Here is a 23,281-nt window from a genome sequence, read left to right as displayed (position 1 = left end):
GCTAGCCTTCTTACTTCACACTTTTTAATATTTCATGTTTTATAGTCAAATTTTTTTTTATGGATTCTTCTTATTACTGTAATTTATTTTAAAAAATATTAAAAGTTTCAATTGCATTAAATATAACCTTTTAATTGATATCAGCATCAATGAGTTATGATGCCACATGACTCATTAGTTCTTGTGCTGGACATGAACTTAACTTATTCTCTAAAACTGAGGATATGATAACAGCTCTAAAGCTTTTCTCTCTCATTTTCTGTTCTGAAGTTCATAGGGTGACAAAGTAGTTATGCTTTTTGGAGAAGAGCATCCATATCCATAATACCATTAACTGCTGCTCACTGTTTAGAATGGATTTGCTTTGCAATTAGGATATTATAGTAAATCTGTTCAGGATGGAGTCCCACCTTCAAAAGGGGACCTACCATAGAGGAACAATATTGCTGTTTTTTCATAAATAGCAACCCTAGGAGTTCCACCTGAACATTCAGTGATATTCAGTGTTGTAAGAGTCATCAGTCTGTCAAGATCAAGACCAATGCTGAAGGACAAGTTCAACATACCATGTAGTAAGTCTGTCACGATGCTCAACCATGTAAGTTACTTGAATTCTATGGTGAGGAGGCATATTCTAAGAGCACACAAAATTGATATTCAATGAAGTCATCAACAAAAGATCAATGGGACAATATAAGGAAGGATAGAAAGGAGCCCACACAAGACAGAACTCCTGGCTAATTTAGCCACAACAGACTATATAAATCTAAGTAATAAGATTCAGACTTAAGATAGTTGCTCTTAGATGACAAGATACCTATGACAAGAGCCTAGAAATCTGAGGGAAGGGGGTTTCTTGTAGAAAGGATATGATTATTTTAAGGTGTGATCAAAAGCTGTGAATATTGTAATTCTGGAGGACTGAACTGTGCCTTTTTCAGCAAAGTATTACTTGCTCTGAAATATTAAAATATTGATCTTAAGTAGCATCTTTTCATTCTTGTTGTGGAGTTAATTGGATAAATTACTTAAAAGTTTATCTTAAAGAATTCTATTTAATATGACTGTTCAAGATACTGTAATGCAGTTTGCTTAAACTTAGTGATTAATCTTAAGTAGCATCTTTTCATTCTTGTTGTAGAGTTAATTGGGAAAATTACTTAAAAGTTTATCTTAAAGAATTCTATTTAATGAGACTGTTCAAGATACTTTAATGCAGTTTGCTTAAACATAGTGCCATGTTTGGGAATGCCATGTTTGGGAAAGAGGACTACTGTTTCTATGTGGAGACAAGAAGGAAGTGAGCCCATGGAGGTTTTAACCTCATCCCATTTCCATTGTGAAAGGAAAATGACTATGAGCTGGAATAAAATACATCAACAGATATACAGTGTGCATCTGATGGTATATATAATGTAGACAAAAGTAACACAACCTACCTTTTCCATGAAAATCTGAAGTAGTTCTTTTCTGACATTTTCTTCCAAAAAGATTCCAAATATTATGATAAAGGCTCCTTGGAGAGAATTAAGCAAAGTGAATACAACTGCTACACCCACCGAGGCTGAAAGAAACATGTAAATATCAAATTCTTTCCTCTTAGAGGTTATGCTGATGAATCAGGGATATTATATAACAGACAAATTAATATACTGTGGTGTTCCAACTACCTCTGTGAAACCTAGTTTTCAAGACTGCTTTATATGAGAGATTTTTCCTGAGTATCTCAATGATTTAAGATTGTTTTGCCTCTTTGGTTAACAACTCAGTTATTGTCACCATCAGCTTCAGTTCTGTGTTATTAATTCATAATGAACTTTGGACTCTGCCCTTGATAAATCTTGGAGTATTGCAATTCAAGCCTGTTTACATGCATGCCCATATTCACAACATAAAAGTCTTGCACTGTCATTTTGGCAAAAACGGGTGCACTTTTCTATTCTGACCATGATTTATAGTTTTAGCAGCTAATTCTACATAAAAAATGTTTACCTTTAAAATGATAATTGGTGGGTCATGGTAAATTCTTCTGCCTCTTGAATGGGAAGCCATTCTGTTGTTTCCTAAATATAATCAAATGAGACATGATTACTGACACCAAAAGTCATACCAACTTCTACACTATTTTGAAAATTTATGGATTGGTACTTAATTGATACCACTATCATTTAGTTGTTACCTCTATCACAAATTTCTCTTGGCTTTTTTTTATTTAGAGAACCCCTTGGAGTGTATTTTCTAAACTCAAAGGAAAAATAGTTCATCCTGCATTGGGAGCTAGAGGTCTTAAGCAATTTTCTGCCCCAAATATGCTGTCAAAATTAATGCCCCAAATGTGCTGTCAAAATTAATAGAAGTTTGATGAAATATAAACTTTTTTCATCCTTCTGTTTTATTGTTCTAGCTATATAGCTTAAAAATAATAATGTTGACCTGTTAATTTTTTGTAAAACTCATTCATGTTGACTGCTTGTCATCTTCCTGAGTCATTTGCTTATATATTTTGTTGGGCATGGAAAAAATAATTCAATGAGTCCATCTACAGAAGAAACATCACTCCTGTAATTCATTCACACTTACCCTAAGATAATGCAGCTGGATATATCCTTGATACACTGAATTTTAAGGACCATCTACCAAGATCAGGTCCAGCAATGAGGGCTAAGTTGAACATTCAATTTTCTCAATGCTCAAGCTTGTCAGTTACTCAAATTCTACATGTGGAAAGGTATGTTATTACAAATTTGCCACCTTCAAAAAACAATTATGCCTACTAGGTCACTGACATGTAATCTTGAAAGCAAAGGAGGAAAAATAGGTGAAAAAAGAAAGGATGAGTATGTAATTTAGAGACCAACAATTGAATTCAAAGCCAAACAAAAATATGTTTTAGACATTTGTTTTCTGATGACCATCAACTGGTAACCATTAGCAAATTATCTAAGGGAATCTAACAGGAACTGCTCTGAAGTCTACCAAAAATATTTCACTATAGCACTGGAATGTTTTCACTTACAAGGACATAAAAGAGAAAAATTTGTGTATTGAATTTCATATCCATCAACAAGGATTCACATCAGTAGGTTACAATTCAGATCCAGAGCTTTCAAACGTCATCTTTTAATATGTCAAAAAGTAAGGCATACAAAAAGAAAGAGCTCTGAAACTGTACCATTGTACTGCATGCTTCTGTTTGAAAATCCAGAGCAAATAATTATTGACTAATGAATGGTAAAACCACAGAAAAAGATACAATTGAATGTTAAGTACATCAGGAGATGAGATATGAGCACAGAATATTTTTTCAATCACAAAAGATGAAGTATGTCAAAAACAGTTGTCAATCAGACATTTACATGAGATTTAAATGGAAATTATAATCTTACCTTCCGTTATGTACAAAAAACCAGTAATCCATGTCAGTCCTAGCATAAGGAATATGGAGATAGAACCAATCACTCTACGCAATTTGGATTTATCAACAGTTTTTGCTGTGGCTCCAACAGTTTGATCATTCCAGACAACTCGCATTACCATAACAAAGGCCACTATATTTGCCTGGAAAAAGACATTTAAAAGATATTAGAGTATACTGAAAATGTATTAACTAAATTCTTGTCAGTTACATGCTTTAACATAGGAAATACCGACATATTTTTATCAGTTATGCAAGCCTCATCCTTTTCTTTCCAAGTGATTCATTTGAAATGACTGAATGTCAATGTATTATTTAAGGTGCCTGAGTGATTGACTACATTAATAATGAGAATATCCAACTGTATAAAAATGTACAGTAATTACTTTTCATCAGACAAATTATGTTAACTATCCCATCTACTGACTTTTTAAAAAAATCTTGAAATTTTAATTAAAAGCTGATGGAAAGGCAACCTAGCAGCCAATACTGGCTTAAGTTCAATCTAAAAATGCTAAAAGAATTCTAGGGGGAGTTTAGTTCAAAAGGAAGTGATAAACCCATCTTCTTTACAATGAAAATTAATAGCAATCAGGGAAAGAGAATACATGGGAACTTATGATACTGAAATGTACAATTTGATCATTGCTAGTTCAAAAAAAAAAAAGGGATATTGGGTTTTGTCACAAGCTAAGCCTGTCCCCTTGGTTCTGGATATGTCTTGAAACCAAAACCTCCAAAATACATTTCTGAATTGAAATTTTGACTTTTTGGAAACTGATTGGCAGCATCAGTAGGCCAGTCATTCAAAAAACAAGAAAACATTAGACCCAGGACTGCTTTCTGTAAGGTATATGAAGTTAACTACACATAACTGAAGAAAAAAAAAGAATAACCACTACCTGAAGGAATTTGCCTTTTAACTTTGGCCCTGGTCATGCTGTATGTGTCATTTAAAGAAGTAAGAAAAAAAATTCACTACCTGAAAGAATTTGCCTTTCAACTTTGGCCAGTGATCAAGCTTATGTGCCATTTACCAAAATCCATTAACATTTACTTTACACCAATGTTAGATGCTTTAATTCAGCAATTTTTTACCTCTAGATTTTAATTCAGTAATTTTTTTCACCTCCAGGAGCTTTTATTTATCTAGTTTTTCTATTATCCACCTTAATATTTCTTAAGAATCAGCCATGCTAACCTTTAAGTATTGAATTTATTGCCATATTCATTTATGATGTACAGTGTTTTTATGTCTGTTTGTGACAGACAGTGTAATGAAATTGTTTTCAAACTCTTAAGTAGCTTGGACAGCTTCAGTCATTTCTCCTCTTTTGTTTTTCCTTATTGGTTATCTGCCAAGTTAGGCTACATTTCTGGCTTCCACAATTATAACCACATAGCAGCTCAAGCTCTTCTGGGAAATATTAGCAACACAGTTCCAAATAGTACAAGGCAGCAGGAGTACCTACAGTCTCACACCTCTGACAGCAGCTTCCATACATTTACCTTAGTAAAAAATTTCAAAGAAATCTAGTCTTGGCTGGTTACTAAGGGGTGTTGGTATTTTGCATGTAATTAAAAGAAGGAATGCTTGCTTGGATAGTAATAAATAGCACACACAATGTGGTCAGGCCTCTAAGTAGGTAAAGAATGTTTTCTTGGGTGTATTCACTTGCCTTGCAAGAATTCAACTTTATAAATATGTAGCAAGTTATTTTTTCAACTCAAATGACCACACTCCCATGGAAACTAAGCCCTATTTTACATGAATCAAAGTCCCATTCTGGGGTACTTAAGGATGGCAATCATACTTACTATTATGATAAAAGCAATTGTTCCAGCGAAGCTCCAAATGAGACCATTAGGGGCTAACCAGCACCTATACAGAAAGATCAAAACATTACAAACTAAAGCATAATGGCCCATCCTTTACTGGTTTTACTTTAATTCTTTTTCAAATAGAATGTTGATTCCTACCTTAATTGAATCTAACATATATGACTATTTTTGAAATTATAAGGTAACATTTTCTGTTTGCTGAAAATATAGTTCTAATAAAAATCATTGAAACACTTGTTGTAATAAGATAATAGCATTTCACCTTGACAGTGATAAACTTCATGCAAAACTGGTATGAATTTCACAAAATATAACCTTCTGACTTTTTTTTAAGTTAACAGTTGTTATTTATAAAGTGAATATCCAATTTAAGTTAAATAAGACACAAAATAGGGTTCTCATTCTTTAATCAGACTTACACAAGACTGGATCCATAACCATTAGCCTGCGTAATCGCAAGTGTTCCTGCCACCATTATTAATGGAAGGCCATAGCCAGCTAATATATAATGCTTCTGAGAGATCTCTGTGTTAAAAACCTATGAAAATAAAATCATGAAAATTTAAAATGGAATGGAACTGAATATGTATAGAATTTAGGCCAAAGGCCTAGCGCTGGGTCCTATGAGGTCATTCAGCATTGAAAGGGAAATTGTGAGTAGAAAGGTTTGAAAGAAGTAGCAGGAGGAAAACCTCGCAGCTGCACTATGAAACAATTGTTAGGAGAGGGTGGATAGCAGGATGGAAGAAAAAGAATATGAATGGAGATACAGTAAAAGGAATGAAAGGGGTTGCACTGCAAAAAACCTTAAGCAATGCCTACATTACACCTTGTGAGGTGCACTGACGGACTACCCCCTCCTACAGGGGTGAAAATTTAGAAACGGCAACTCACAGATAATTTAAAAATATATGCAGTATATTACTATATTGAAAAAATTATTTCATTTGAAACTCTAACCTTCATAGTAATGGAGCATTTGCTTCTTTAAGAAATACCTTAGTAAAGCAGTCTATGAACAAGACTATAAAATGAAAATAAACATTTTTATCTTGATAATGCTAAATTTCTTTTTAATTAAAAAATTACCATTAAGTCTCTTAATGAGACCAAACAGTTATTTCCTTCTTTTGAGAGTTGGCAGAACACAGGCCAATGAATATCCTTAAGCAGTCAGGGATTTGGCAATTTTTCTTGTCGTCTACAAATGGGATAGAATAGAGCAACTTGCCAGACTGATGCAGGGGATGTTGGTGTGAGGGTAAGGGTGGGAGAGAGAGAAAATGATGTTGGTAAAAGAGAAGAGTGGAGTAGACTACTGTTTATCTTTTGTCCACTTGAGAACTTTTCTGTAGCAGTTTACTAAGAATGTGATTGTTCCTAAAGATAACCTCAACTAGTAGATCTGCAGCCTTGGAAACTTATGATAATATGATATCAAATTTCATATTCTTTGGAAGTGAAGTCTATAGCCTTTTAGAAAAATATGTACTGTACTATGATTTTGTAACATTTCAGACCCAAAGATTTTTTTTAAGCAGATGATGCCATTGACAATTAGAACTATAAATACTAATAGTATTTCTGGATCAATCATTGCTTGATGTGTACCTTCTGTTCTGATGTTAATGGCAGAGGTTTTTACTAGTCTTATTTAGATAAATATGGGTGTAGTAGAGTATCATGACCTCAAAATGCTTATGAGTGCTGTAAAACAAAGAAGGTAATGCACAGTGTCTTGTTTCTCATCACTAAACTTTGATCTTTGCATGGATGAGGTGTGTTGTGATTGAGTGTTAAATCTTGGGGCATTGAGCACAGTAAAAATAACCACTGATTCTGTGATACATCAGAATTATAAATCACCTGATTATTAAGTGACTTACTTACTGAATAACTGACTGAAATTTATTCAGTTCACCTGCCATTTCTCTAGTGATTACATTTATTTGTTAATCTTGAGTTCAGATTTTGGAAAAGTGAAAAGACAATGAAACATCCAATGATCAATAGTATTATAATAATAAATGATCTAACCTGAGAAATATCAACACTTACATATATCAAATGCTATGAAAGCAGTGAATAAAGAGGCACTGATCAAGAAACTTGTTAATTGTCCTTCAACTCAAAATGCATCTAAAGTTCATATTCCTTTAAGAGACATTTACACCATAATATAGAGTCCACTCAGTTCTCAACATCTCAAGAAAATATTTTGTAAAACTACTGTCATAAGAATTCCTTTTGTATAAAATGGGAATGATAACTCAACACTATAATACAATTAATGATGAAATACAAAGTGCTATTACATTAAAAGTTCCAAAATATCAAGAGCTTGGTCACTGAAAGCTAAACTTATAATTTTACAAACCCTTCAGACTTCTATGAGCTTTATTACCACGATTTAATCTGTAATTTGTGATGACAATTTTAAATACTTGAATTTATATCTCTTCTGTATTTATTTCCGTCCTACCAAGCCACTGACCCAGTCGCAAATATTGGCTTTTGTATTCTGCAGTTTTCCCAGTCTCTCTATTTCGTTAACTATGAATGCTGTGGCACTCTCATGAATTATGATTATGTTATGTTTACACCATTATACTCAGTTGGAATGTTCATCATTCAGCTGCACTTGAGTCAAAATTTTCCTCTCAATGTTACTTAACTGTTGTCAATTTATGATTAATATCATTACTCTTGTAACCATCCACTTAGTCACAATTGTAGATTCTCACTAGTATAATCTGAAGGGTTTGCTCATTATATCACATCCCTAATCTATACTCTAAATACACCACACTTGGTCACTGCTTTGACTAAATTTACCATCATTATCAATTAACTGATCATATTCTCAAGTTATTTTTTATTACCAGACCTATCAAAATTAGCAAATAAATAATGAAAGTTGGCAAAGACACACATACCTACACATGAATAAATAAACTGAACAACAAGTAATATCTCACTTACCTTCATAAGAGCTAAATACAGATTGAAAGCTTCAATGGCACACCAAGCAAAAACAGTGATGAAAAAGTAATGGAGGAGAGCAGCAACAAATGCACAAAGGATCTTATTTTTTGTGGCATTTAGTCCCGTCAAGAGGATGAGCTCGGCCAAAAGAAGACAGATACAGAGGTTTAACCGGATAAGATATTTCAACGCCCCAACAGTTGACTTCTTCTTGTCCCGAGCTACCTTCAGCAATGCAAAACAGACAATCCCTATAGCCAGACATATGATGGAAATTGAGCATCCGATTAATGTTATCCATTCAAGGGCTTTCCATAATCCCTGCAAAAAAAATAATTCAACATTTATTGACTTTTATACCTCTCATCAAACTACAATACTAATAGCATTATCGAACATTCAAAACTTACAAAATGGTACTCAGGCATACATTATTATTATTATTATTATAAGTGTAATTGTCCCAACTAAAATTACAGCAATATTCAGCTGCACTTTACTAATACTGTATTAACAAAAATTAAGCCTCAAATGTCGTTAAATATCCAATTCACCACACCTTGGGAATTTACACTCAAGAAGTCTGGTTTGACACACAACATCATAAAGTGACCTTTGACCACTGAACTATCAGGAGAGGTATAAGATGATATTGACTCTACTGTATATATGCCTGATGAATAGTTTTTGTACTTAAAATGGGTAGGTTTGTAGGAAGTGGTTAATTAAGAATTTTTGTCACATACACCGTGACATTTCTTATATTCACAAATATTAAGTCAGAAAGGTCTTTTAACATCCAGTTCACTATACCTTGGTAATAACTCACAACCATGGGGAGTTATAATTAGTAATTTCTATACAAATGGGATTCGAACTGCTGTCTGGTTTGGCAAACAATGGCGTACAGTGATATTTGACCACTGAGCTATCAAGAGAGGTATAAGTTGATAGCTACTCTACCGTACACATGCTTGTCAAATGCAAGTTTTTGTACACTGAAGTGGGAATTTTTTATTTAAGTATTACAAAAATGCAAATATAAGTTCCAGATGATTTTAATTATTTTTACTCAGTTATTTGTCATTTTGGCAGCATGATTTTTCAGGCATTTTATATATACTTAAAGTTACTGTGAATAATATTCAGTTACAAAATTATATTCCTTAAAAAGTATAAAGCTAAATTTCCAAATAAGCACTCACATCCTTTGAGCACTGAAAATCTTCTCTTTCATAATAATTAGGTCCTAGAGATGAAATTAACGTTAAGAACATACTGCTGATTGGTATAAGGATGGCACAGTCACTTCAAATGTCTATAAAGCAGTTCTGTGTTAAAACATCTAGACCAGTAGAGAGAATGGGACAACTTAAGCAGGGTTTTAAACTCAGTTACAAGATCGCTAGATCTAAGCACCACCTCAATATTCTGATGTTAGAGTAACAGCTGTAACTTCAATTAGTGAATGACCCCCATCGTTCTAACTTAAGTAAAGATGCTTGTGGAAAGGTAATAATTGTAGGTATAGAATCTACACCCCTTTCACTAGATAATTTATATTCATATATATATATATATATATATATATATATATATATATATATATATATATATATATATATATATATACATATAGGTGTGTGTGTGTGTGTGTGTATTATCAATAACCACCAGAACCTCTTTACTTTTTTATTTCTTCAAAGTAACAGGATAAGCTTATCACTGCAAGCCTTAAACCCCGATGAAGATTGAATGATGATACCCTTTCCCTCCAAAGTGGAATCTGAATGCATGAATAAATGTACTGTAAAAATGAGACCACTGTAAAGTCATCTGTAAAGTCATTTGTGAAGTCTCTGCTAAACGTGTTGTTTGTAAAGTCTCTGCTGAGCAAGTTTTCTGTGGTGACGTCCCATTTTCTTTGCCTCTACAATTAGTCACGCCTAACGTGCCAGGTCACGCAAATTCAATCATTTAAACTATGTATATAATTGTTTACCTGTTGTCAATTGTGTATCGTGTATTTCTTCTTTCACAGGCATCAATATTGTATTCAATTTCAGTTCTGTCTATTTTCACACTGTAAAGTGTACTCGTTCACTGTGTTTATTGTTAATCATTATTGACCTCAGGTCACTTGTGCTCCCACTGTATTCCGCGACACGACGACAGTCTGCCACTATATAAACCGCCTGGATCATGAATAAATCAGCAGCATTCTTTTATCAGCTCGTTTTTTTGCACCTCAAACCGCCACTTAGATTTTAGATTTTATATATAATATATATATATATATATATATATATATATATATATATATATATATATATATATATATATATATATATATATATATATATTATATATATATATACATATATATATATATACAATATTCTTCTAGCAAATTAAAAGTATTATAACATATACTTTAAGTGGTGTGAATGCAGACAGTTATAAAACAACGAACAAGAAACTTGTTTTGCTTTGTAACCAATCTAGATAACATCAGCTGCTTTGGCTTCTGTATTTAACTAATGTATGATAGTTAAGTATATCTTAGTTTAACCAGACCATTGAGCTGAATAATTGCCTCTCCTAGGGCTGGCCTGAAGGATTAGATTTATTTACGTGGCTAAGAAACCTATTGGTTACCTAGCAACGTGGGACCTACAGCTATTGTGGAATCCAACCACATTAGAAGAAAGAATTTCACCACCAGAAACAAATTCCTCTTGTTCTTCACTGGCCGGTCGGAGATTTGAACCTGGATCAACAGAGTGGTAGCTGAGAACGAACCCCTCACCCAGCGAACTATCGACGATTGTAACAATTACCGTAGTTATGTTGCCAAAATTAAGCTGGCAGGAATAGGACTGATATATTTTTTACATTATACCCTTATTGCTATGGATAAAAGATCGCGAAGAAATATAATGCTAAATTTGTTGTAAATTGTAGCTGAAGCTGAGAAACAACGTTCAAGCTGCTAATGACTGCAAATTATCGCATCAGCAACATGGATGAAACTTCGACCGTATATGAAATCGGGAGAAAAGTATTTTAATCAAAACTACTGGGCATGAAAAAAGAACAAATATTACTGCTGTTTTCACGACGATAAAAGATAAATACGTAGAGCTCGTATTACGATGAAATCAAGTGAAAATAGCAAATGAAATCTTGACTATTTTCACACAAAACAAGTTCTTCACTGGATGGGGCTAAATATCGCATAAGTAAAACAAGTATTATTAATAGAACCTTGTGGGTTTCTTTCCATCTTCAGAAGAAAACTGAAAGAAATTTTTGTTTGGTTCATCAGATTTCACTCTAACACTCTCCTAGGCCCACGTTCTGATCCTCCGGCCGGCCAGTGAAGGATTTAGTGAATTTTCTGGTGATAGAAATTCATCTCGCTTTATAATGTGGTTCTGATTCCACAATAAGCTGTAGGTCCAGTTGCTAGGTAACTAAATTGGTTCTAGTCACGCAAAATAAGCTAATCCTTCGGGCCAGTCTCTAGGAGAGCTGTTAATCAGCTCAGTGGTCTGGTTAAACTAAGGTATACTTTAACTTTTTTCACAAAACAAATGCCCCAAAGTCCAAACGGCCAATGTCATCTATCAGCACAAAAATAATAGTTAATTTCACAACAAGACGCATTAATAAGTTATATTTCAACTAAAATCACTTCACAGATAATTAACTAACTTTGCCCCCATATAACCAAATTATCTGGAGATTCATTTACGTTAACTAGAAGCAAGAAAAGGGGGCTCTGAACTGATAAATACGGCAAGATAAAAGATAATCGATTTCCCAAACCAAAAGTTGATCTCTTCAGAACTCAATTTATAATACAAAATAATCAATATAAGAATATATACAATATTATTGATACAGGAAGTAAAGCATAACATTTAAAAGTTCCATGGGAAAAGATGCATATTGTTATGTTGATGTTTGTATAAGGATATTAATATGTGAATATATTGTACAGTACAAGTATAATGTTGGCTAGTCTACCATGTATGTATACGATATATACTCAATGTAGGCTGTTTAACCTTTGTTTGTTATTCAATTTCTCTTGTATTGAATTATCATAAGTCAACTGGCATGAGCCCAGAATTAGCTGATATCAATAATTACTAAACCAGTAATGTATAGGGTATACTTATAGTGCAGTCAAGGCTACCAAAGGTATGCATGTAAGGGTACTGAATACCCTAGTGTGGGCTAGGCTACATTCGTGATATATTTTTCCAACAAATGATGGGTCTTTTTGGAATCTAACCCCATCGTAAGTAGGATAATACCTGTATAGGCATTTTTAGAGTCTATTTTTCTGAACTATCAAAATAGGCAGTCCTAAGCTTGGTTAGACTAAACGGAAAGCGTCTTTGATACCTTCACTCCTACAGCCATGGAGATCGCCTTGATCCTTGCCAAACATATGGGAGGCAAGGGCCTGGACACTTTTAGCTCCTTGGACAAGCCAATGGGAGGAAGTCCGATGAGTGGTCATTAAGGCATACAAGATCACTCCTGAGCGATGAAGGCAGCGCTGGCGCAACCTCCCGAAGGAAGCAGGCCAAACCTGGTCCGACTGGGTGCATCATAAGACTGGAGCTCTCAAGCACTGGCTGGAGGCCTTGGAATGCAAGGATTTCGAGCTCAAGAACTTCCTGTATTGCAACTGGGGCTTAGCCACTCACCTTAGTGAGAAACATCCCAAGACTTTCACCAAGTGTTGTTGCTTGGCGGATGGTTGGGACACCTACCACCCTCCTGCCAGCTCGCTAAGATGAAAGATTCTCCACCAAGTCATACTGCGGGTTCACATTGCCCTAAGAATGAGCTCCCATCTAACGTCACGGTGTGCCAGCATTGTAAAAGAGTAGGGCACCTCGCCACCAAGAGGAAGAGTTCCCTGGAGCTACAGCCTCCACCTCTAAGCCTGCACCCATGGCAGCTACCCCAAAAACCAAACTACCAAGATGCAATCTGCCGAGACTGTGGGCAGAGGGGCCACAAGTCTGCATTCTACAAAGGATGTAAGAGATTCCCCCCTCCTAAGGTAGTCAATTAAGCTGTTAGCTCTCGACAGCCCCTGAGTGGATCAGCCTTGAGGAAGTGTCTGTGGCACTTCTTGATGGATCCACACCACAGCAGATCCTGCCTAACATTATTGACAGAGTGAGTCTTATCACCTGGGCCCAAGTGCCTCCCAGTGCCACCCATCATGAGGACAAGAGGATGACCATTTGCTGGGTAAACCTGAGTGTCACTACTGGTGATTCCTCCCGAGTGAGGGAACATCTCTTCGGGGTGGTCATGTTCCTCTCGACAGAACACTCATTCCTTTTGGGCCAGGACCTTCTGCAGTGGAGAGACTCCTTGATTTCTCTGCGCTATATGATGGCCGTGGTTCCTGATGAACCTGAGAAGAAGGCACCTACCCCTTGCAAAGACCCACTCCCAGCAGATCTCACCTTAGTGGAAGTGCCATGGTTGCATGATCAGCCTAGCACCATGCAAGGTCAACCTGACTCCAGTCCTACAGCCACCCTCCTCATCAAGGGGCAAATGCGTCCATTCCAACCTTAAGCAGGGAACAACTCATTCAGGCCCAGACTGAGGACACAAAGCTGCAGCTCTCCACTCTGATGCCACCACCAGTGAAGAAAACCTTGTGGACCTTGTGAAGGATGACTTCCTCCTGAAGGACAAAGTACTCTACCAGGTAACCCAGGAATGACATGAGCCTGCTCAGGTCATCCACCAGCAGGTGGTAATGCCCAGCTCCCTTCTAACAAAAATCCCCCAACTGGCACATGACAGGATTGGAGGGCACATCGGTGTCACCCAGACCACCAAGGCCATCAGCGACACCCCTACTGGCTGACCTCGAAGCTGTCAAGGATTTTGTAGCCTCCTGCCCTACTTGCCAGATAACTGGCAACCCCAATGAAGTCATCCCCAAGACTCCCATAAGGAACATTCCATCTGTTGGTGCCCTATTCCAGGATGTCATCATTGACTATTATACACCACAGGGACGTAAAAAAAGCAAGACTGGCCATAACCATTGCCTAACTATAATAGATCGCTTCACATGATACCCAGAGCCTATCCCAGTCCAGAGTGAGAGCTCCAAGAATTCTGTGAAGGCCCTCATACAATTCTGCCATTTTGGGTTCCCCGCCACTATCCAAAGTGATCAGGGGCGACATTTCATGCCTAGGGAATTCCAGGACAGCATGGCCAGCCAGGGAGAAAAACATATCCAACTCTAATTTCATCCAAAGAGCTGGGAATAGTGGAGAGATTCCACTGGATCCTCGGCTCCACCTTAGCCAAACTCTAACACAAGGGAGGAGAACCTTTCCTACGCCCTCTTTGCTATTCGCCAGGCCCCTTTCAGAAACCCTCAGGTACAGCCCTTTCAAGCTCCTCTATGCTCACTCCACACGGGGCCCCCCCTCAACATCCTATATGAGACTTTGTGCAAACCTGAAAGGTCCAGTTGGGCGAAGGACCTCACTGACATCCAACGAAAACTCTGAGCCCCATGGCCTGTCACTCAGGCCACAGAGGCAAACCAAGAGAAAGTCGGGCCTGGCCCAAGCTCACAAAAAGGCAACCTCCTGAGTTTCCAGATGGAGACCAGGTCCTGGTACCCCACACAGGAGCTACACACCCCCTTGAGACCCAATTCACTGGCCCCCCACAAAATACTCGGGAAGTAAGGAGCCTTGAACTACCTTGTAGACTGTGGGAGAAGAGTCAAATGGCTACACATTAACCTGCTAAAGCCCTACCAGCAACATGAGGAGGAGAAAGAAGATGGGAAGACCCCATCTAAACCTGGGCCATGGTAGGTGCTATTACCACAATACCATCCCCACAACTAATTCCGAAATTTTGCTCAACCTTACACCCATTACCCTGGGCCTCAAAGATCACCAACGCTGAGACATTCAACAACTACTACTCCAATATCCTCAGGTAACCCAGGACCGCCTCAGATGCACCGACACCCTGGAACATACCAAACACCTGCAGGAAAATACCAGCCCTATCGCCCAAGGCTACTATCAGTCAACCCGCAGCGAGCAAAAAAGGTCGAGGAACAGGTACAACTTTAACTCAACCTGGGCCTTATTGAGGACAGCCACAGTCAGTTGCCCTTCCCAGTAGTCCTGGTTCCTAAGGAAGGGTGGGAGAAGATAAGCTATGCATAGACTTTCACAAACTGAATGAGGTTATAAAACCAGAGCCATACCCCTCCCGCAAATTGAGGTCTTTTTGGACAGCCTGGACAGGGCCCCTTTCTTAAGCAAGATCAATTTGGAAAAGGGGTACTTGCAGGTGCCACTCTCTGAGGAGTTGCGCCCTCTGATTGAGTTTACTATGCCTACCATCCTCTACCAGTGCAAGGTGATGCCCTTTGGCCTTAAGAATGCCCCCGAGCTGTTTCCAGCAACTAATGAATAAGGTCTTGGTAGATGTCAAAAAGTGCACTGTCTATTTAGATGACAGTAATCTATGCCCACTCATGGGAAGAACACCCACAAACCTGATCAAATCTCTAGCCACCGGCGTATGGTAGTTAAGGTCCACACCCACCTAAAAATGCCAGCTCAGGGTGGCTGAAATCACATACCTTGGTCACAGAGAAGGAAACAGCAACTGATGCCTAAGGATGCCAACATTCGAGCGATCCGAGATATGCTGTACCCGAAGACAAAGAAAGAAGCTCAGCATTTCATAGGAATGGTACAGTATTTCTGTGGTTTCATCCCTAACTTCGGTGATGCAGCTGCTCCTATAAAACCAACCTCTTCTGGGGAAAGCAAACCTTCTGTTGTACGCCCGACTGCAAGAGAGCAGTACAACCACTTCAAGGCCGTACTCATCAGCCAACCAGTTCTCCATATACCCGACTACAATCAGCCTCTCTACCTGGCAGTTGATGCCAGTGACATCGGCACTCCTTCCAGAGTGAAGTGCCACATTACCTCCCTTCTAATACCCTTCCTAAAAGCGTAAAGATACTTCCTTCCTTGTTACTATCCTCACTTTCTACCTTTATTCTGCATTATTAGAAGGGAGGAAATGTGGCACTTCACTCTGGAAGGAGTGCCAGGCTACTTTGGAAGGAGTGGCAAGGTGCCAAAGATGGTTGGAGCATTGGCTTTAGTACCTGGAAAGCACATCAGCAATTGTGTTGTCAGTAATCATGATGTGCTCGATTTTCCAATTATAGTCTTGGAGGTCCAAGTGCCAGTGCATGAGGCACTTATTCTGGTTTATAAAAGTTGTTGGATACTTAAGGGGGTTGTGGTCTGTAAGGACGGTTAGAGGAAATTTATGCTCAGCATGACAGGATTCGAAGTGCCACTAGCCAAATTCCTGGCATCGCAAGTCGCTCAACTCCTCCCCTTTGCAAGTCACTGCTGACATTCAACCTTGTAAGCAACTTAAAGCTTGCACCTTATATTTACGAGCCTGAAAAGGAACCTTAAACCACCTAATTGAGCCCTAGGCTCCGGTGCCACCTGTGTCCTATACGGCACAGTGCCACCACCATACCTAAGTACCATGGCATCACCTAACCCAAGACCACGAGTACTACCTTTAAATTGCCTCAACAAGGCAACTAACCGCATGAATTAATATTACCAAGATAATCTATAGTTTTAAGTGCATGACTAACTTACAGGTCCTGATTCTAATAATAATTCTATGAAATTATCTTATACCTATAATATTAGATCATGACAAATTATAAAGTTCATGTGATACATTTTTCACTGTAATTTAGTGCTGCTTCATTTTAGCCCTTCATTACTAACGTAAATTACTCCCAGTAGCAAACTGATTCTGCACTAATGTAACTTTTGCCTAAAATGCGATAAAACTTGCATTTATCCAAACAGAAATCCTAATTTTAAGTTCATTAAAGCAACCAAGGGCTAACAGAGGAGAGGTGATCCTTAAAAGTCAATTTGCCTTGCCTGCAGATATTCCCACCCTATTAAGATATGTCTACTTGTTGGGGGAGCTGCTAAGAGAGTTAACACTCCTAAGGCAACTCACCTTTCACGAATAAAGTAAAATTTACCAACAAACAAACTTAATAAATAACCTTCTGTAAATTAAGTTAGCTTGCCACGACATGCTGAGGGCTGGTTGTGGAAACTGCCCCTTCAATCTCATTCTATTAGTCCTTTGTTGCTTCTAATCCTCTCTTGAGCTCCCTGACTGCGATAAACCTCTTATTCCAGGTACTGACCTGAACTCGGAGAAGATGCCTGGCCACCTGAACAAACCAAGGCACTGATTTAGATGTCCGCCCCTCCTGTATGATTTAAGGCACAGATTAACTACCCAACATTCGCCAAAAGAGAAAGTTGGACGTCCCAGAATGCACCTGGATGCCTTCCAGGCTCAAAACCCAGCAATTCTAGGAGCTGATAAATAGCTCCTCACCCCAGGACATGGAGAGAGACCAGAACACTGCCAAGCAAGTCACATCTTTGACTGCCCACTCCTTCAGAGCCAACATCCATCTGTGGCTGAATGACTCAGTCCTAGTATCTTAAACACAGTGCCAACTCCATGTCCTTCCATTGGTACGACTACAGGAGCCACCTCTTCAGAATTAAGGTACAGTAAGGAATTGAGGTTGTCCAGTCACTTAACTTTTTCTTTTCCTAAATGTTTCTGTTTCCAAGTGCAACTCTTACACAGACCTGACCTGTCATGTTTAACTTGTGTCACAAGTTTATTCAGTAGTGTTTTATGTCAAGTGATCATAGGCCTTTCTCTATTCCAGAAGGAGTGTTTGCCGCTGTGGACCCTTCTGCCACGACTGTATGCTTGTTGGTTACACCAAAGAAATTTCCAAGTGCACCAAGTTAACATCCATTATTCATTTAATGTGCAGCCACAGGACCATCAGTGGCCTGCCTTATCCCTCCTTGTCTTCTGATTTTGTATTGTAAATACATGTAATTTAGTTATCCTGGCAGTTTCTCTCCAGAATCCCAATAAAGTAAGGCCTTAAGGCCCTGTTCCTGCTCATCATATTTTACCCTTGTAGGTGATACAGTCAGATCAGCAACATCTTTGTGGTAAGTTTATTAGAGCCGAACCTTCAAGCATATACATATATATATATATATATATATATATATATATATATATATATATATATATATATATATATATATATATATATATATATATATATATATATATATATATATATATATATATATATATATATATATATATATATATATATATATATATATATATATATATATATATATATATATATATATATATATATATATATATATATATATATTTATATATATATATATATATATATATATATATATATATATATATATATATATATATATATATATATATATATATATATATATATATATATATATATATATATATATATATATATCATATTTTATATATACATATATTTATGTATACACTATGTATACATATGTCTATATATATACACATGTATACAGTGTCTACATAAATATATGTATATATAAAATATATATATACACACACACACATATATAATATATATATATATATATATATATATATATATATATATATATATATATATATATATATATATATATATATATATATATATATATATATATATATATATATATATATATATATATATATACACATATATATATATCTATACAGTATATATATACACGTTGAAGGTTCGGCTCTAATAACCTTACCACAAAGATGTTGCTGATCTGACTGTATCACCTACAAGGGTAAAATATGATGAGCAGGAACAGGGCCTTAAGGCCTTACTTTATTGGGATTCTGGAGAGAAACTGTCAGGATAACTAAATTACATGCATTTACAATACAAAATCAGAAGACAAGGAGGGATGAGGCAGGCCACTGGTGGTCCTGTGGCTGCACATAAAATGAATAATGGATGTTAACTGAGTGCACTTGGAAAAACTCCCAAATTATTGTCAACACTAGCCAAAAAGTTTTCAGTAATGCTACTGCACCTATATATGTATGTATGATATATACATACTATATATATATATATATATATATATATATATATATATATATATATATATATATATACATATATATAATATATATATATATATATATATATATATATATATATATATATATATATATATATATATCATACATACATATATAGGTGCAAATATTACTGGAAACTTTTTGGATAATGGTGACAATAATTTGGCAATTTTTCTCTGCTAGCGAAAGATAAAACTTTACCTTTTATTTTCCCAATTCCATCTGAATCAAAGACCACAAGTCATAGACCTAGACAAAAGTACCTTGCATGGTAGTATAACATTTGAGTTTATTATAATTATATGACTGACCTCTTCAAATTTCATACTGCAAGAGTTTTTCAAGGTTGTCCTGAGGGCAGCCAAATTCCAGCTGTTCTAGGGACCTATGACAACGTGAATCAGTCCAAATACCTCGTAGGCTGTGTTACATAAAGAGTATACAGGAGTGGTTAAATGACAATTATCAACACAAAACAAAATAAATCAAGAGAAGTCTCTCAAAATCCATCAAACCAACAGAATAAAATCTTACGTGGTTTCTCTTCAACAAGCCTCTTACGTCCATGATGACAGCTAAGTTCGTCAGATGATCACAATGGCAAATGCTGTACTTCTCATTCGTATAATGAAGAGTGCAGCCTTCCGAGGACCAGTAGTGCGTCTCTGTGTTCCACCACTTACAACGAACGTTGGCCAACTCGTAAGTAAAGCCATCATAAATATGGCTAAACTTCAGCTCAACAAATTTATTTTTATCTGAAAATATATCCGAGTATAAGGCACAGTCATCATTATTAGCATTACTGGAAGCAGTAGCATTAGTATTAGTAATAATAACTATCTTCGTTTCCCATTGAGGAGATGGCTTGAATAAGAGGTTATCCTTCCAAATCTAATTACAGGCATTACAGCCCTTTTTCAGAAAACATGTCTCGGAATACTTGCATAAAACAAACAATCAAAGGTGGCATGCAGGCAATATAGTATTGAGAGCAAATTTAATGATTTGTAACAATGTTAATGAAAGGCCACTGATGTCTGTCGTAATATATGTGAAAAAAAGGTGTACTGAATTATGTTCTACACTACATTTAGTCTAGGAGCCTGGTAAGGTCCCGTATGCACTAAGATGTACCCTAAATTTGACTTCAGATCTTGTTTAAGGGTTGTTTGGACATAAAAAAAAAAAAACTTCGTCACATGTTCCACAACTGGCCTGTTTTCCACCATTTTGAAATCCAAGATGGCTGCCTGACAAAAATGATAAAAGTCAATAAATGACCAGAATATACTCAATATGCATATTATTTCAAAGGTCTTGAATAGGAGAACACATAATAAGATGGTTTGACATGAATTTTCATCAGATAAGGGTATAAATAAAAAAAAATTAAAAGAAATTTATTCATACATGATTGTTTATCTATGTCTCCTAATACTGTGCAGTAGTAAAATTAAACAAATAAATCATACACTTGTGTAATGAAATATTAATTGTTTGGAAAAAAATCACACTCTCAAACCTTCATTTCACATTCCACCGTTAAATCATCTTCACTGTCTTTGGAATCATTATGACTCTTTCTTATAGTATTACGTGGATTGCTACACTACCCACTTACATCACTTGCAGAATTCACAGCAACTAATGTCTGCTACACAGCAAGGACATATATTTGACCTAAAGCATTTTTTACAGGTGCATGGAAATGGAAAATTGGAGGGTTGATAGGTTCAGAAACAATAAGTGGTACCAGGAAGTCATCTTTCAAAATGTAACCATAATCTAGTGGATTCAGTATATGTATGTAGCTTTTGTGGCATTTGTCCAGTGATAACATTGCAAAAAAGCTCGCTTAATATGAAGCTGTATGCTATTTGAAGTTGGAACAAATCTTTCAAAATTGTTTTTAATGCTTTTATGATGGTACAGAAAATATCAAAGCTCATTGAATGTATCTGTGTTGACTCCACCAATGGCTCGGGCAAGAAACTGCTCTGCTTTGATTTCCATATCATGAGAAAGTTCTTTATTTTTTCCAAAATCCTTGATTAACTCTATTCCACCTTGCTCTGCTGCCTTGAATACAGCAAGTTTCGTTGAAACCTTGCTGGTCGTGTCACAACCACTAAGTGCATGGACAGCTGGAAGTACAGAAACCAGTGCTCTTGACATTGTCAGTACTAAATCATGGACTGGCAATGCCCTTTTGGTGCTGGCTTGTCCACAAAGGACCCATAGCTCTTCTAGACCACTGAATTTCCAAGTTTCATTGAAGTGTAACTTTATACAGAATTCTATGTTAAGGAATTTGATGTCATTGTAAAGATGAGTTGTAATTTATTATATGTTTAAAACGTCCCTAAAACTAATATAAAAAAAAAAACGTATGGAGTTGAAGTTAGCCGTATAGGAATGTGTTTTGCCACTTTTTTCTTAATATGTTGAGTGGTGGAAGACTAACTCTTGCAGCAATTCTCTTAATAATAGAGGAGAAGTGAAAAGGCATAACAGAGTATAGACTACAAATTTCTTATTAAATTAAAAAAGATGTCTATTCTCATACAATATTAATGAATGAGTTTAAATTAGAACTGAGGGCTTGGCTCAGTTTTTTTTATGAATTGGACAGTGAAGTTAACTTTCATTATAGTAACACATATAAAAAGACATTACTGGCCTAGACCTATACCAAATTGTCTATATCACATGGAAATATTGTTTTAGATTTTTATTGTATGATTTGGACTTATAACGGCCTACAAATAGCACTGAAGAGTCTAACAGTGACATGAATAACCCGATACATAATTTATTCATATTCTGATCAGAGTGTCTGAGATGCTTCCCAGATGAAATGCAGTGGCAAGCTGTCACAAAATTGACACTAACCTGTCCACACATGCAATTACCTGTCAGTAGGTCAGAAGATATTTAGGTAACACTATCAGTTCACCCGTTCTGGCTGAGTGAACTGTCTCTGCCCACAAACTGTTGTCTACACATAAGTTTTAACGGCAGTTCAATGAACTAACAGAAGAAATGACAGGTAAGCTTGGGGGTGTTGGGGGGAGAAAGCTGGGGAGAGAGAGAGAGGTAGTTTACTGAATGTCATTCAGAGTTTTTCTGGGCAGCGCCAGGTTGGTCAGCTAGTAGCCTATACTATATTATATATATATATATATATATATATATATATATATATATATATATATATATATATATATATATATATATATATATGCATATACTGTATATACATCTCACTCATGTTTCTCATGGCAATCACCAAACTACATCTCAGTATTGGAAAGCTACAATGATGATAACCAAAGGATTTCATAAGTCACTGTTACTGAAAAAAGATAAGAGAAAACCAAAGATATAAAGTCATTATTACCTGCACGCCACCGGCTCCCAAATCCAACGGTTGCACCAATGACTCGACTGTTGACCAGGTGTGTCGCAGTGAGAGGAGGTTCCTCTTCAGTAGGAGGATCGCTGTTTGGTAATAGGATTCAACATAAATGTACATGAATGAATGCAACCATGCCATCAATTGGAAAAAAGCTAAAGAGATAATGTACTGTAAAGATATCACGTAAAGAAACATTGTTGTATCATGCGTCATAATGAAAAATCGTGCAGATTTGATCAACAGCAGCCCCGGGATGTACAAACTGGACGAAATACTTGTGAATGACATTTTTAGAAAATTAGATCTTAAAATTGTAGAACTGCTGCCACAGAGTTGCATCACTTGACCCTGAGGAGGTGTGAAAAAAAAAACACACACATGGAAGCGCTTTCTCAACTCCATGTTTCATTCCTTCCTCCAGCTCTACAACACCATAAATGTAGATATGATGCAAATAACGTAAC

General features: G+C 36.4%; 1 protein-coding gene across 3 annotated transcripts in view; it reads right to left on the bottom strand.

Moving 5' to 3' along the window:
- Positions 1–23,281, bottom strand: part of LOC136826121 (adhesion G protein-coupled receptor E3-like) — an 86,904-nt gene that overhangs the window by 14,839 nt on the left and 48,784 nt on the right. For 2 of the 3 annotated variants that reach the window (XM_067083123.1, XM_067083111.1), the window contains exons 12-18: positions 22,800–22,900; positions 19,931–20,154; positions 8,240–8,563; positions 5,677–5,795; positions 5,234–5,297; positions 3,387–3,558; positions 1,440–1,564 (exon numbers count right to left, since the gene is read on the bottom strand). In XM_067083123.1, coding sequence (XP_066939224.1) covers positions 1,440–1,564; positions 3,387–3,558; positions 5,234–5,297; positions 5,677–5,795; positions 8,240–8,563; positions 19,931–20,154; positions 22,800–22,900 — 1,129 coding nt within the window. Of the gene's footprint in view, positions 1–1,439; positions 1,565–1,992; positions 2,064–3,386; positions 3,559–5,233; positions 5,298–5,676; positions 5,796–8,239; positions 8,564–19,930; positions 20,155–22,799; positions 22,901–23,281 lie in introns of all 3 variants that reach the window. The other variant, XR_010849517.1, reaches the window with a different exon arrangement.

The sequence above is a fragment of the Macrobrachium rosenbergii genome, chromosome 3 (genome assembly GCF_040412425.1).
Source record: "Macrobrachium rosenbergii isolate ZJJX-2024 chromosome 3, ASM4041242v1, whole genome shotgun sequence".
NCBI lineage: Eukaryota > Metazoa > Arthropoda > Malacostraca > Decapoda > Palaemonidae > Macrobrachium > Macrobrachium rosenbergii.
This window is presented reverse-complemented; position numbering and strand designations above follow the sequence as displayed.